This window comes from Pelecanus crispus, chromosome 5 (genome assembly GCF_030463565.1).
Source record: "Pelecanus crispus isolate bPelCri1 chromosome 5, bPelCri1.pri, whole genome shotgun sequence".
Lineage (NCBI taxonomy): Eukaryota > Metazoa > Chordata > Aves > Pelecaniformes > Pelecanidae > Pelecanus > Pelecanus crispus.
This window is the reverse complement of record NC_134647.1, coordinates 67493762-67510983: the sequence shown is the minus strand read 5'-3', so window position 1 is coordinate 67510983 and position 17222 is coordinate 67493762. Positions and strand designations below refer to the sequence as shown.

Below are 17222 nucleotides of genomic sequence, written 5' to 3'. Positions count from 1 at the left end.
GGCTAGTAAATGGTAGCAAAGCAGTTTCCCTCTTTGCCCGTTGTCCTTTTCACCTGTCCCACTCTGGTTGCGTGGCAATTCTGGCTTTTATTATCAGATACGGATTTTGCTCACAGCACCTGCAAGTATTGGCCCCTTGTGGGTTTTATAAAAAGGCCAGTGCCTTGGCAGTTGTAGGCATTTAATTAGCAATTCTAGGGGACCTTAGTCAGTTTTTCCCATATTGCCCAAATCTAAGAAACATCTGAAACAATGACCAGTATATTTGGGATTCATTCTTGTTTCTACCCTACATTAGAAAGAAAGAAGAAAAACTTGTAAAGTATTAGAATACAGGAATAATTCACTCTGAGATACATAGCATGTGACTTTAAATAATTTTGTTCTTCAAATCTGTTAAACATTAACTTCTAATACTCAAAACCTTGTTTCTCAAATACAGAAACATAAAAAAAATAACACCCCCCAAATAAACCTATTTATTCTGTATGGTTTACTTTAGTTTGCATTTGAATAAAGTTAAATAACAGCTTCAGTTCAGTATGTTAAATGTATTGATTTTTTTAAAAAGCACATTGTTACATTGATGACATTACATGGAATCCATGCACAAATTAAGAACCATGATTTCATACTAAATTTATGTTTAATACACTGTGGATTCATTTTTTTGTGGTTTACAGTATTTTAAACTTGGGAGTTGTATGAAACGAAGTGTTATAAAACATTAGATTTATAAACCACTAAATTTTGAAGTGAGCTCTATGAGCATATGAGTAAGCTCAGGAAAGGATTTTTCTCTTTTTTCTTCCAACTGTGTTCCTCTGGAAAAACTTGCATTGAAGGCATCACTGCAGTGTAAACCTATCTATTTGTTCTTCCAAGGAGCCGGGGATGGATGCATTTCAAGGCATTCAAAAGCAGTTATGTAAGAAGGACGCGTAGTTCCTGTCTCCAGGTGCTGAGGGCCCTGCCTCTGCCGCGTGCCGAGGAGGTACGGGCTTTTTGGCAAGGCTGGTTTTTGTGTCAAGCAAATAAATCAATTTCTTTCTCCTTGAAATAGTAAAAAGGGTAGGAGATGGAATTTATTTTCTACTGTAAACTGTTACAAAGCAGGTGTCCTTTTCAGTTGGGCTGCTTTCTCTTACTTACTGGAGGACAAAGGTTGATAACGCTGCTGTAATTTTGCTTGTCTCCCTGTTACTTTTGACGGTGCTACTTTCTATAACGCTTCTTTGAAGTTGTTGCTCTTTTGACTGCCTTACTGCTGCTCTGGCATGCGTGAATGTCTCCTTATGGAAACTTGGCTGGAGACAAAAGTGAAAATAATAGCTTTAAAATGGCATGGGGAAAAGTCAAGGGAAAAGATGCAAATATTAGTGAAATGATTAGAGAGACTGTATTCTGCTTTAGGCGTTGTCCATCTCTGTTTGTGCAGTTGATTGGAAAAAAAGACAAACCAATGCAACATTGAAATAGTTTATCTTTTGTCAGCATTCATGGGTAGTGAGCTGGTACAAAGTGTTGCATTACACAGAAATAGCCTGCCATGCCCCAGTCTACTCTTTGGTTAATTTACATGGAGTAGTAGGAACATCAGCAAATTATGGGAAATACAACCAAAGGATACTTGGTCATCTTGAGCTTTTGGTGCAGGAAAAGGATTAGCAGTGACTGTATCTTGTTTATATTTGTTACATTTAATCTCTTGCTGCTGTTTTTAGTATTTCTTATTAAATGGACTTATGGCAAGTTTTAATGGGATCTTCTAATCCTGAACTGTTTCTTAGACAAGGTGTTTTTTAAAAATTCTGTTGTTATTGCTGAGTCTCCTTTAATAAATTAGATTTTTTAAATTTTTTTTTTTTTTTTTTTCCTGGTTGCATTGCATGGCTGCTAGTTTAATTTATTAATAGAACAATTCATGTTGAAATGTTTAATTTGGGGCCTAATCTGAAGTCCTTGCCATTGCAGGCATTTTCATGTGCGTGACACAGGTATTGCTACTGCTGTGTCACAAACATTTTATAATTCCCGCCCTTTCTTTTATTTGGCACACACTAGGTAGAAAGAGCCCTGTACTTTGTACAGAATGAATAGCTGTTTGATGTGTTCATGAAAGATAACAGCAGTGGAGAATGAAGCTTGCTTCCTTCAGTTAGTATGGACATACACTGTCCACATAGACTCCGGGTACTGTTGTGACAGTGTATCCTGAGACAGGGCTGGAGGACTGCCTTTGCGGGAGGAGCATTCCTGCATAGTAGTAAGTCATTCTACTTACATTAATTCTTAAAAAATAATACAAACACACGTTCATGTGAAACTTGACTGAAAGTTGCTGCTTCATTTGAGAGAGGCCAGGAAGGAACCATTATGAAGTGACAAACTGTTGAGCACATGGTAAATTATTCCAAGCATTTCATCACTTGAGTGAAGAAACCCCACCTTTTCCACTTATGAAGATTTAGCTTCCAGATTAACTGATCAGATAAAACAATTCATATTGTGTAACTGATGTGTATCCTGAAACCTGCTGTTTCCCCTAGTTTAAGTACACTGTTTACCTACTAATGTAACCCCCTGCTATAGTATTTCTTCTTGTAGTTTTTATTCTTGCAAAGTTGGGACCTGAATACATCCCCTGTCTGTAGTCTCTCTGAGTCTGCCATCTGATAGTTCCAGAGTGTAGACAAGCTAGGAAGTTAAGATACCAGCACTGAAATCTGGGTTTGCATTTAAGATAATCCCTAGTTCAACTGCTCTAGCAATAAAGTGCCTTAAAATGGCTGCAAATGTATTCCTGCCTACTCAAAGACATCTTCTCACTGGTAGCACATTATAGAGGATCTGTAGTGTAGTTAAGAGTTGGATCCTTGCCAGTAGATGGAAGCATTTTTTAGCATCTCTTCGTGCTTTGAGCTTTTTCGGCATTTTTTTAACATAGTACCAAAATTGCTTCTTTTTCAGTCTCCTTCCATTTATTATAAGCTATTCCAATTTGTGATAGTTGAGATTACTTCCATTTGATGTTGTAAACATTTTTTACATTCTTATTTGTGGAAGATACTTCTAATTTTATATTTATAGAGCTCCTTTTTCCTATTCTTCGTCCTCTCTTTATTCTGGGCACGTCTCTGCTTGTCAAATTTCTCTTCAATTTCTGTTTTGTTTTTGCAGTAATTGGCAGTTGCCCTCTTGGAGCTCCTGAGGGAAATCATACATGTAGGGTATAACCAAAGCAGCACCTGAGTGATACCACTGTAGGGCAGGAGACAGAAGAGTTCAGCCAACCATCAGCAGAAGAGATAAGAAACTGTGAAATGCTCAAAGTAAGCAAACTGGAACAGCAGAGACACTGGGCCTCCTTCATTTGTAATGATCTTAGGTCTCAGTAGGCACACAATTTTTAGGTGGAAATGTATGTATTTTTTTCAAGTGTGATGGAACCCTTTTTTAGCAGTGTGTATGATTTGTGAAAAACCTAATAATCACTAGGTTATACATTGTTGTGAATATTCTTGACTGTCCTTTGTAGTTATTCTTTTTGTCCTTGATTTTTATTTTAATATAGTTCTCTTACATTAACTTCTTATTGGAAAAGAATTTGGCTCTGTTGCCAACTTGTGCATTTTTTCAGGAAATCCAAACCTTATAATTTACTTTTTTTTAATTGCTTTTTGTTTAAATGTATTACAGTCATATCTGTAAGCATGCTTTGATTTTTGCATTGATCTTTGTAAGGGGAAATGGCTGCTGAGAGTAAATGTTGAGTTATAAACAAAAAGCTCTAGGACCTCCAGGTAATATCTCTTCAAAGCTGGTATCAGTTGATTGGATCTGTGTTCTTCTGTGTTGAATGGTTACAGACAAAAAAGTTATTACCTGGGAAGAATGGAACAAGTAAAGTGGATCAGAATAAAAACAATGAATGATAAAGCTGTACTGTTGCCCTGAATATCGCTTGCCTAGAAGGCTTGTTGGCTTAGAGCACTAGTAACAGCACAGCACGTTTTCAGCTGTAGGTTGCTAGGTGTGATCCATTTCTGATTGGTAAAGATTGAACTCTGTAGTTAATGTGTGACTGACTGGTTCATGTGAAATGTGTTTGATGTTCATGATGCAGTTGACAGGCCTTGTCATAAATCACAAACAGAATTGTCATTAATTGATCCATCTTTTCAAAGGGGTCATGAAAACGGAATCATTTTCCTCCACCTACAGGCCAGGAGGGTCCATGCTGGTGGTACAGATAACCTTGCCCTGCTGCCACATGTATTTCATATCCCTTTGAAAAAGCTTAGCATTCTAAAGCCTTTCAGTGGAATTAAATTTCCCTCACCTCCATTTCTGCATGCATATGAAGTCTATCTGAAGAACTTTGTAATATAATAATTTGTACTGTTTCCCAAATATCCAAAATTCATCTTAGCTTATAGAGATAGAAATATACATGGCATCAGAAATTTTACTTGCATACAGGAACAGTTCTGTTGGCATACAAAGCTGTGGGATTTTATTTTGAGTTTGAAACAGTACTACTAAGAGTGCTACTGTTCAGTTCATTAGTTTCCTGGAATTATTACTGTAGCTTATTTCTGAAAAGAATAATAAACAACCCTGGAAAAATTGTATTATAGTACTGAATATTGCTTTAATGCATGGAGAACTGATTTTTTTTTTTAGCTCTGTTCATTTTCCTGGAGTTTTAAGATTTTTTTTTCTAACATATGCTGCTGCTTCATCAGAGCAGTAACAAATATTTCAACTACCTAACAGGTCAAATACCAGCACCAGCAAACCTTAAAACATGAATTTACCTTATCTCACTCCTTGTTCTTGTTGCACTGTTTGTCATAAACTAGTCTCTTTTCTTTGCTTATGGCTGTGTTGGATTTTTGACCTGTGTTGACTATTAAGATGCAGCCTGCGAAAATGACCACCTGACCTATAGAAATGCTGTAGTTAGGAGAACAAAACAGTTTCTTCTGAAGACTCTTTTTTTTTTTCTTTTTTTTTGAAGGTTGATGCCATTGTGGTTTTTGAGAGAAGAAGCATTTAGGAAGTGATAGGAGCCTAAGATTGTAGGGGGAATAATTTGAAGATAAACCCAGTTGTTTAGTTGTAACAAAATCAGTGGGAAGCTGATGAATACACTTTACAGAATTCAGAGGGCTGTGAATTTTTGTTGAGTATCAAAGCTACTAGCTCTTTATTTTTGGAAGGCCTATTGTAGTGTAATATAATTAACTTCAGAGGCTAGTTTTAGAAATTAAGCGCTACAGTCAAGGTCATCAGGAATACAAGGACAGTTAGAGTTGCTGCCTTGCTCTGTGGGTTTACGGTTAAATGAAGAATAATAGTAGGTAGGTAGCAATGTGTTTTTTATTAGCAGCTTTTTTCATCACAATGTTGGAGTGCAATAGTGGCATAGTGCATAGATCCCTGAATTTAAAGCTGCAAATGTAATCCAAATCATTTGAAGGCTTGCAGCATTTGCCAAATGTGCCTGTGCTAGCTGGAGTCATGTTGAAAAAACATGGTTTGTGGCAGAATTACCAATCATAAAATACATGTTTATATTTTCTTTCTAGGATCAAGTAGAACACTCTGATTCAGCAGAACTGGCTGGTTGTGCTGCAGTCATCATGAGTAGGCACAGGGTCATTCGTTTCTTAACATATGTATAAAAGAAAAAGGTAAGAGGCAAGTTCTGCTTTAGAATGTAATGATTCAGGGGTATGTACTTGAAATGCATGTATTTTTGTGTATGCTTATGGATATATATTTATGTACATACACCTCTATATGGATATATATCTTGTATAGAAGATGATGGAGTATTTTTAGCATTTTGTTGTTTTGGTTTTTAATGAGAGTAATTGCCTTGTTTTAGAGCAAAGATGTGTCTTATTTTGTTTGGAGAAGGGGGGAAGTGGGCAAAGTCTTTCTTCCTCAGTCTGTGCTGTAGGCAGATCTCATCAGTTAAAAATACAGCTATTGCTGAATGCTCTGAACAAGCTGTTCATTACAGCAAAGGTGCTTGACTTCTTCCTCCCAGGGGCAAATAATACAAAAATCACTAAAGGGAGCTGGAACAATATGTGGACTTGACTATTGTTTATTGGGGTTGATGGAGGTCCTCAGGAGCACTAGATCTAATAAATTAATTTGTCCAGTTGATATGTAATTCCATGTTGTCATGCTGTGGGAAAATGACATTTTGTGGATGTCTGATTTTTATCAGGATGAATGAGCAATGTTTGGCTTCAGTTTGATCATGCTCCTTGTGACTTTCATCTTAGGAGTCTTTTATATATATTTTTGGTGAGGACTATAATAAACGATGAGTATTTTGTTTAGTAAGAGTTTACTGAAATGTGTATGTTCACAGTTTCATATTGAAAGAGTAGTCTACACAGGGCAGCATGATAGAAAGTCCGGAGATCTTATTCTGGTTCTTTACGTACTCTCTGATTTTTAGGCCTTTGCTATGAGGCTGATAGTTGTATGTTGGTATTATTTCCTTTTGGTGCATTTTTTTATTACAGTGTTTTAACGTGATTGTGTGCTGGTCGTCCACTGTTAGAGTCAAGAAGATTTGAAAGACTTAAGGCTTTCAGTTCCGCTGGTGAAAAAATCTTGAGGGTAATTAAGGATGTGTGGTGCAGAGGATCTGGGGTTACATAATTCCTTATCATAGACACCAAAACAAATACGAGTCTTGCCACTTTGCAGGTATACCACAAGGCCTATCTCTTTGTACAGTTCATTTCCCAAGAAGAAGCCGGCACGTGGGATGTCTGAGCTGTCTTGAAAGGCAGTCTCCAAGGTTAAGCTTGTTCAGAATACCATCTAATTTTAAGGAAGGTTTTTCTGTCCCTTACTTCTGTCTCCTTCCCTCCCCACTAATCAACTAAAGTTTGTCTTATGTCTAAATGCTATGATGACTAGCATAGTAATTCTGGATACATATGACACAGACAATCTGGTACATGTGCCTTTTTATTTAGACATTAGGAGAGAATAGAGCATGTAAGCTTGATAAAACATAAGTTCTTAAGTTTGAGAGATGAAGATGATGATAAGTCCATGTGGTTGTATGAAGAAATTGATAAGTAAAACACGGAGTTTCTGAATTACGCGTGATCTGTGATCCAACAGGAGCTTGCAGATAATCTGATTGACAGGCTGAATGTTTTCATTAGCTTTTTGCCATGAAAGACAGGAGATGACTCTGCAATAGGTAACAAGTGATCTTGGGTTCTGGACTTACTGTACCAGTGGATGGTAGCCATTGTATTCTTCTTTTTTTCTTTTTTTAAAAACAGAATAAAAAAAAATATTTTGCTATTTAATGGGGGCTTTTTGCCTATAATTAGTCTTTTCTGCCAAATCTTTGCATGGAGGACTGTATTTTTGAAAAACCATCTTATGCTTTTCATGGGATTGGTGATTTATGTCTCCTTTTCCTTGCACTGGCACAATATCCTCTTCTTCATATCATTCATCCCAATATATACTAATTTAGGAAGTGTCTCCTTTTTGGCAGCATACAGCTAGAATTGCCATTGAAATTTCTTCCTGGTTTGCTTATGTTCTTATTGTCACTTTTCCAGAGTTTAAGTTGTGTGTTTGCTCGATGGCTTCTCTCCATGCCATGGCTTGGAATAGTTGAGAATACTAAAGACTTTCACAACTATCAAGGATCCTTTAAAAATGTAATTTTAGCCTTTATATTAGGAAGAAGTTTGGGACTAGAATAATTCTAAAACTGTTCCAAACTGTTATAGTGGTACCTGTGAGTTACAAAGTTTCCAAAGACCTGTAAAGGAATATGTTTCTTTTTATTTATGTTGGATATTTCATAAAAATATTCAAAATAAAATTAAATTCTAAACCACCGGGAAAACAGCTACCCGGTTATTATCGCATGCTGTGTTAGAGCACTTTGTGTTTTCTGTTTTGATCTTGAGTTGCTGGCGATGCAGAGTTGAAGTATTAGATCTTAAACTGGCAAAAATATGAGTTGCTGACAATGTATTGGTCAAGAAGAGTTGCAGGTATTTGTGAAGAACATGAGTACTTGTCTTCCTTTTCTGTCAGGAAGAGGGCAGTAAGGACTCTTGTGGGTTTGGCAGTGTGTTTTGCCCTTGGACAGAAACTTCTGGAAAAGTTTGGGGGGGTTGTTGCATTCTTTTATATAATAATAATTTTATGTGTTAGACCTGAAGATTTGGAGCTGACCTTTTCTGAGAAGTACCTATTTGCATAGACAATCAGCGGCTGTCAGCTTAGTGACTGTGAGTTTAAAAATAAAAGATTCTCCATACATCCTGGTACATCAGTAAGTGAAATAACAATAATGATATAAAAGGTCTCTTCTCTCTTCAGTTTGGACTATGAGCATCCATCAGTCTGGATTTTGGCTCATTGCATGTTTGTGCACCAGTATTTGAGCTTCAGAATTTACATGATTACACATATTTGTTTACACATAGTTCTCTCTACTTAGAATTTTTTAAAATACAGAAAAAATCCCTCTGTCATATTGGACCAAATTTAAATTCACAAATATTAGATATTTAATATTAGATAATACAGATGTTAATAATTGCACAGAGATGCTATGAAGTATTAACCACATTTAACCTCCTTGGGACTGTAAGTCTTCTTTATACGCCCTGGTTATTTTTAAATATGTTGTCTCCTAAGTCTGAATATTTGCATTTTTCTAATGTTATAAAATCACACTTAATATAAAATTTAAAAGCCAAACCCTGACTAAAGTAAAAAAAAAAGACTATTATGAACTTCTAACACTGCTTTCTTTGGCTAGGCATATCTTGTTCCTGATTTATATGACAATGAAAAAAACCACCTTATATAGGACTAAATTTTAGGGACAAATGTGGCTTATATTCTACTTACTCCAATGAGCATAAATTTGAATTAGTTCTGAAGTAATTTGATCAGGCTTTCAGTCAGGTTTTGAAGTTGTATGAATGGACAGGCCTGAATTTTTCTAAACATTTGAAAGTAACACAGAATCAAAAAGCAGTTGTTCATAGAGTTACTTAAAAACATGTTTTCAGCAACTATGTAATCAGCATAGCATTCCTTCTCTATCAATTTGCTTGTCAGTAATCATTATCTTCTCTAAAATAAGCAAAACAAAAAAAATCAATGCTTGTAGCCTATTTCTTTGGGGCCGCCCATATTGCAGAGTTTGTGTTTATGTCCTAGCGAATGCCTTAACTAGATGTCCTTTTTCACTATGAAAGTGCGTGGAAATCTGAGTGCAGTGGCTTCAGACAGTGTCACAGTTTAACTCCTGAACACAAAAATTTTGTATGACACTTTTCACTCTTGCAGTGCTTCACTGACAGGTACTCTTTGCATCACTGACCTTAGTAGTAGGACTTTGCTTAGGAATACTTACTTACATCTTCATCACTTGTTTGCTAGACTGGAATGTTGTCATTATAATGTAAATTAAATACATTATAAATGGATGTGAAAGTATATGGTGTTTTGTACAAAATGGTCTTACTATAGTGAGTTAATTTGGGTTGATGTTTAGAACTTTGAATGGAAAAAAATTTCAAGCAAAATATCCATTGGGACAGATTCTAATTAACTTTTCAATATTTGATATTTACTCAGCTGGTAAAGATGCTTCCTATTAAGGAGTTGAAATGAGGTGGAGAGAAGGGTGCAAGAGAACCTCCAGACTCTTGCAGTTTGGATGTAGTTTGAGTGAATTTAGTATTTGTATGTCTAAGGAGAAGCATTTGCTTTTTAAAATTATTTTGGTTTAACTGAAATGTGTGTAGTAAATGTAGTTGTTTCAGTTAAAATGGCATGAAAGATTTTTAATACAATGACTTGGTGGGCATGACTCAGGAAGATCTTATATTGGGTGTCTAAGGGATCAAAGAGTACACTCCATCACAGTTAGAGGTCACAGCCTGGCTTTTGGTAGAGAATGTAAAGTGTCGAGCTTTTTTAGACTTCTGAAATGCAACCTTTGATCAAGGTGGTCAGCTTTTCCATTGCTTATGTTATAATCTGTGCATCTGTGTACAGTAAGTGATATGGCCAGTTATCTATTTTCCTTGCAGAAGGAGTTAATCTAAAACCCCAGAACAGAGGACAAATCTGGGAGTTTGTAAGGTGACAAGTCTAGTTTATCTCTGAATTTCTTTGCAAAATGGTCTTTTTTTGGGTGATGCTTATTGCAATTTCTAAGTTGCCATTACACTAATTTTCTTTAAAATTGGCTTTTGTATGTATCTTTAAAACATGATTTAATCTTATTATATTAAAAAGCAATGTATTTATGTTGTAACATGATCATCTTTTAAAAACACCACCTGTCAAATTTAAGGTCAACCTTAAAAACTTGAACTCTGCATTTTGTGATATTTTAAAGCATGATCTTTTTGTACCAATAACCTAATTGTAGCTGTTGCCCACAGTAAATACAAACCTGTATTTAATGTTGTAGTAATTGGAATAAAACTGGTTGATGTTTTCCTCAAATCTGGATACTATGGGAGTAATGTTAAAGTATAGTTTTAAATTGGAAGCATCCTCTGATGTTTTTCTTGTGTCTGTTGTACCTCTAGCGTAAAAGAGCAGGTTTTTAATTGAGCTGGAATCTAGCTGTCAGGTCTAACACTGTTTCTTACTGCAAAACAAGGTTCTCACCCTCTCCTCCTCCATTTCCTTATTTCACAACACTGAAAGCCAACTCTGAAGAGAATAAGACTGTTTGGAATGATGTTCAGAGAACAGATCAAATCAAGGTCTCTCTTTATGGTATATAGGTTATGGCACACATTTCTCAGTGAAAATGTCTTTGCTGGTAGTGAATGTTTTTAAAAAATGAATCATGGTGTCTTGTTGCTACCAGCCTTTGGTAGCAAGACCATGTTCCTACTGTTAGGGCAAAAATGTTATTTATTATGTGAAGTGTAGAAAGTAATTTAATGATTTAGGGTTGTTGTTTTTTTCATTTCTCCCTTGTCCTCTTCCTTTCTAGCCTGCGAGTATTATCTTTTGATGAGACTATTTACTTCTGTGCATTTTGCTAGGTTTCCAGTGCCTGCCTTTCAGGGAAACAAGGATTACTAAAGCAGGCATTTTAAGAGCTAGCACAATTCAAGTAACACCCGTTAAGTCCTTTAACAACTTTTACAAGTATGAATCTTTGAAGCATCTCTGGGAAATGAGGAGTGACACAGAATACTGCTAGCTTAGTATACATTAAAAAATCAGAAGCACAGAGAGTTTAAACTTCTTGTTCAAAGCCACATGAGCTAGTCGGTGGTAGCACAGAACTGAAAGCTGGATCTTCAGATGGTTAGGTGGCCTCTGGTTCTCTAGACTGTTATTTTCTGACTGGTGTTGGAGCAGTTCTCCTCTTACCATTAGGTGTCGGAGCAGTTCTCCTCTTACCATTATGGTGATCCTAATGGTTAGACACAGTAATGTGGGAGACTGGAGGTAATAAAATCCAAAACAAGTTTGGGGAGGTTGTTACTCTGAATTAAGCAAGTTTAAGCACACAAATAATTTTTATTCCTGGAAAATACTTTTGATTTATGCATGTGATGTATGTAAAATTTGATTTACAAAGGACTTCTTTTCCCCTTAAATCAGGGCAATATGTAGTGGAAACTGCTGACTGACAGTTACATATCTGGTTGTAATTTGTTCTCTGGCAGGTTCAGACAAGAATCTGGTGGTCTTTCCCTGACAAATGGAGAACTATTTCCAAGCAGAGGCATATAACCTCGATAAGGTTTTAGACGAATTTGAGCAAAACGAAGGTGAGTCATTTTGAACAAGACCGTAGATGCACATTAGATGTATTCTACAGAGAACACCGTTGAAGAGGGAGAGCTCTGTGATACCCTTTTTGGTTTTGAGTTGCAAAGTAATCTCAGAACTTGCAAAAGAAAATCTGTTAATTTTGCATGGTGTGTCTTCAGTTTTTGTTAGTAGTATTCTCTTCTGTTTCCATTAATCTTGTTTACTTTTTAAAAATTTCTCACTCTTTTAATAGAAAATCTTCTGTACACTTTTTAAAGAAAGGTTTTGTGAAGCTTAATGTCAGTGGCAATATTTTAATAATTTATTTTAAACAAATCAGGCAAAACTTATTTTAAGCTTCTTTTGCAGTTTTGGGAGACTCAAGCATAGAAATGTTTTATTAGGTCACATAAATCATATAATGAAAGTTATCACATTTGAAGTATTAAATTCTTTGCTTAGTCTAATTGCTACTTCTGTGCTGTCAGGGAAGTTGAACATTTTATGGGAGTGGGAATCTTTCTAGGCATTTCTAGCTGTCTAAAATATATTAATCAATAGTTTAAAGTTGCTTGTGCAAATTCAACCTGATCGTAATTGCTGTAGCTCTAAACTTACTGAGTTCCAGAAACATTATGCAATTACACTACTCATGGTTGATCAAGGATGTTAGTTATGGCAGATGTGTTTTACTGTTGTGCCTGTATTTGAACATCTCTACATTTATATTTGGGGCATTCTAATGCGACAGAGTTAATAGAACCTGTAGCTTTAATAGGACAGTAAGTTCTCTTATTTAAATACTTTTTCAGATGCCGCTGTTTCACCTACGCTATTGGGTGCAAAGTGGAATCAGATTCTAGATCCGCCTTCTCGTCGTCTGTCATTTAACCCGACCGTGGCCAATGTGAATGAAGCTACAACTCCTAATGAATGTCAACAGAGATTAAAGTCTTTCTCCTTGTCTCATTCAGTGACTACACCAACAGGAGGAGGGGATCACTGTGCTAATGGAAAGGATTTTAGCATAAGCCCAGAGACCCCAGTCATGTGGATTGATGATCAGGCAACAGCAGACGATCAATTGATTAAAAGAAACAGTAATCGGGATGATCAGTGTAACACTGTGGAAACAGGAGAAAAGAAATGTGGAAATATAGCTTGCTTACCAGAGGAGAAAAATGTACTAGTAGTGGCAGTCATGCATAACTGTGACAGAAGAACACTACAAAGTGGCGATTTGCTGGATTGTAAAAATTACAACAGTCAATCCCTAATGGACACTATTAGCTTTACACTGGATAATGAAAACCGACAGAGTGATCAGTTTAGTGTTACTGTAAATGGATCCACGGAAAAAGATATAGATACAGAAAAGCAAGTAAATCGGCTGTGCACTGAAGATGACTCTATAAATCATTTGATTAATGCTTCATCTGAAAGCCTGACCATTGCATGCCCCTCCTCTCGATTAAAGGATGATTTTAATATGAGTAAAGATTCACTGTTTTCAGAAGCTACAACTGCAGGGATTAATGCAGTGACTCTCTTACAGAGACCAGTTGATGGTACTGTTAAAATGCAAGAAAATTGTGTATCAGTTGAAAATTTTACTAGTAAAGCCATTCCTCAGAGAACGGATCTAGAAGCTAAAAACTCTTCTTCTGGTTCAAGTAATGGAAGCTTAATCGTAGAACAGGAAACAACCCAACAGTTACAGTCTAGGCTATCTGGGCTCACTGAAACTTGTCAACCTAATGTGGCTGGAAGTGGCAATTACAAGGAATGTGTTGCAGAACATTTTGCCCCTGAGGATGTTAGTGCCACTGAAAGTGAAGTCATTGAATGTGATAAAAATCTTGGCACAACGGAATTGCTCAGCATGGTGGAGTGTTACCCTGAATCTCAGGAGATGACTAATTGGGAACTGACTAAGTTGAATGAGATGAATAATAAGCAAACTCTGGGAGAGAATGAAAGACTTTTGCAGACAAAACAGCCTGATGAGGCATGTAGTAATAGTAAAGAAGGTGGAGATGGGATGATGGAGGCGGGCACAGACTTAAAAGGAACTGGTATAGATGAGCTTGAAGGGTCCAGTCTCTCTGATGTGGTGGCTACATCAGCAGCAAGCTCTCTGTCTAATGGTTGTGATTCCTATGGAATGCAGAACCCAGTTGTTCCTCATGTTCCAAAGACTTTACCCTCCAAGGAAGACTCAGTAACAGAGGAAAAGGAGGTAGAGGAGAGCAAGTCAGAATGTTACGCTAATGTTTATGAACAGAGAGGAAGTGAGACCACAGAAGGGAGCAGTCTTATTTTAAACAGCACTGGTGACCACATAAAGAAAAATTATTTACACAATCTTTGTAGTCAGGTTTCATCCATGCAAGGGCAAACTTCACCAAAACCAGTGACTAATCTGCAATCTATCAGTGTTCCTTTTGGTGGTGCAAGACCTAAACAACCTACAAATCTTAAACTGCAGATTCCGAAGCCATTATCGGACCACTTACAAAATGACCTTGTTCCCCCAAATTGTGGAGGTAGTAGTAAAAACAAAAATGTCTTTGGTAAAACACAATTAGGGGATACAGCAGATGCGTTTCCTGGTGAAACATCTTTAAATGCCTCTGTTACTGATACTAATGGGGAACATTTGGAAGAGTATGAATCTGGAGTCTCTAGTAGTCCGTGCCTTGCAGTAGCCCCAGATAGTCCAGATAATGATCTCAGAGCTGGTCAGTTTGGAGCTCCAGCCAGAAAGCCTTTTACGACTTTGGGTGAGGTGGCTCCCGTTTGGGTTCCAGATTCTCAAGCACCAAACTGTATGAAATGTGAGGCCAGATTTACATTCACAAAGAGAAGGCATCATTGCAGAGCTTGTGGGAAGGTAAGTTTGTATTTTGTGAGTAGGCTCAAAGCACCCTTTTTTTGCTGACACTACATAAAATCAAATCAGAGGACTTCTAAGCCACTGGCTATAGTTACTGTGACATCTCTTCCTAGAAAGCCGTGTTTGATTTTGTGAAAGAAAAAAAGGAGTTTCTAAGCTCTAATCTATTTAGGGTTCTAATAGAGAATAACTAATTATCTATAACTGAAAGAATATTAGCCTGTATGAGCAGTGTATTTGTTGATTGCAACAATTGACATCATTGGATTCATGTAGAACTGCTATAAAATGGCTAAGCTCAGGAAACTAGTTTGCAGAAATTACTGCATCAATAATCCCATTAAAGATACTGAAACATTGATGGGAATTGGAAGTGTGCTGCTGAATTGCTGGCGTTTGTGCTATTTTAGATGGCTGATCAACTCTGTTCTTTTAAGTCTTCTTTCCTAACCTTTCTTGTATTGTTTACATTATTTTAAAGAATATACATTTGCTTCTGGAAAAAAATATAGTAAGTTATCTGTCACCTGATGTATGTACACATGGTGAGAAATTTTGTAACGAAGACAACTAAAACATAATTTCTGTATCATTTTGTGTTGTGTAAGAAATATTGTTGACTTCTTTTTTTCAAGTTTTATATATGTGCCATCTAGGTCAACACAAATTCTTATGTGGCAAGTTTGTGGTAAATTATTAGCTTGTAAAGTATTTCCAAATATCTTGTTACTGAAATAAAAGTCAGTGGCACATGGGCAGTAGGAACTTAGGAAAAAAAAAGATGATTCAAAAGTGGTAAACTAACATTCTTGTCAAGTAGATATTAATGAATATTTTTAAGATGAAAAGAAATATTCAAACTCACGAAAAACTAGAGTAAAAGTAACTTTGGTTCATTTAGGCCCTATCCAAAAGTTTCTGAAGTTGATTGAAAGACCTCCTGACTGCTATGGGCGAGATCTTTAGCTACCAGAGGAGTGCAGGGAAGCAGAATGACTTGAACAAAGGACCTAAAAGAAGCAACTGTATCTGGAAAGCTCAAACCCTTATACCACCTGATTCTGGAAGGAGCCTAGCAGAAAACCCAGGCTTGCTCCTCTGTAAAGGACTACGTATGTGTGCCACTTGTCCCTTTAGTAACCAAAATACATAGGACTCAGTCTCTTCAGTGCAACACCAGATAAGTAGATTTTATTCAAATTTGATTTTGAGGCATGCTGAAAAGTCTTTCCCAGGACACTTTCAAAAGCTAAGCAGATATTCACTGTGCACTGGTCTAGGACTTGCAATTGCTTGCTTCTGCCCATCCTCTTGCAGGTTGGTTGCAGTGGGAGTCCTGATGTGGAGCTAGTAACCACAGGAGATCAGTAAGCATCATATGAGATACATGCCTACCTTTTGTGTATCTTTCAGTTAATATCAAAGGGCTTGATCTTTTTCTCATTGCAGTTAAGGAGAATCTGTAAGGCACCTAGGTTAAAGGAATGTCCAAAATTTTAGCTTTGCTATATTAACTTATAGTGTCAGTTATTTAGGTAATTCTTTTGGTTTTTTATGAGTTTAACAAATATGACTACAATTTTAATTTACAGTAATGTTTTGTACTTATTTTTGTGTTTTAAACAAGTTCATTGCTTGGATTTAATTACTTCCCTGTAATGTCTGAAGCCCTGAATTGCACAAACGAGAAGCAGAAAATGAAAATATCTGTAAACAAAATGGATAAAACACACAGAGATAGAGCAAGGTCAAAAAATGTAATGCGGGTTTTTTTTCCTTTTTTTTTTTTTTTTTTAAAAAACTACTGAAGACAAGCCTTGAGAAGAACAACCAGCATTGTTTTGGATGATATGGGGGAATGGATAAAAGAAAAAGTCCCTCTGCTCTGTAGACAAACTTGTTTCTCAGATATGAAAAATACATCACGCTAGTATTTCATGTTCTCAGAGTGGTAGAATAATCCTCAGAATGGCTTCCTTCTAGAAGCTTTTGTTAGCTAATGTTGTCTGGGCCAAATCTGCACACACGCAGTCAAAAGATGTGCCAGAAAATTCTGGTATTTTAAGCCTTCTTATGTTTTTTCCTCTTAAAAAAGGACATTAATAAATATTAAGAATCAGTATAGGTCAAATAATACTTGGCACTTACTGCAAATTCCTTTACAGCACTTAGTTCCTGTAATGATTCTGGGTGAAAAGAGACCAAAGGCTTTGATGGGCAAGCTCTGATGAATCTCGCTGTAGTGGCTTGAGACGTAGCTGTTCTCAGCTGTCTGCTCTTGCTTTCTGGTTAAGATAACCATCCCCAAAACAAGTCATGTTGACCATGTGCCTGTGGTGTAGGTAACTACTGAATCACAGTATCGCTTCCACTGTTTCTGCTAAATGTATGAATCTCACTTAAAGAATTGGGAAGATAGTATCTTCAGCTCTTGCAGTTAATAGTTTCTAGGGGAAATCATGGGACTAAATATTTTTGAACACAAGCTTTAGCACAACAGTTTCTT

The 17222-nt window shown here is 36.5% G+C and overlaps 1 protein-coding gene across 1 annotated transcript in view; it reads left to right on the top strand.

Moving 5' to 3' along the window:
- The first annotated feature begins 5666 nt into the window (after positions 1 to 5666).
- The window catches only part of ZFYVE9 (zinc finger FYVE-type containing 9), a 44728-nt gene continuing 33172 nt past the window's right edge, over positions 5667 to 17222 (top strand). The window contains exons 1-3 of the mRNA XM_009483218.2: positions 5667 to 5699; positions 11733 to 11837; positions 12633 to 14713. Coding sequence (XP_009481493.1) covers positions 11768 to 11837; positions 12633 to 14713 — 2151 coding nt within the window. The 5' untranslated portion in view covers positions 5667 to 5699; positions 11733 to 11767. The remainder of the gene's footprint in view (positions 5700 to 11732; positions 11838 to 12632; positions 14714 to 17222) is intronic.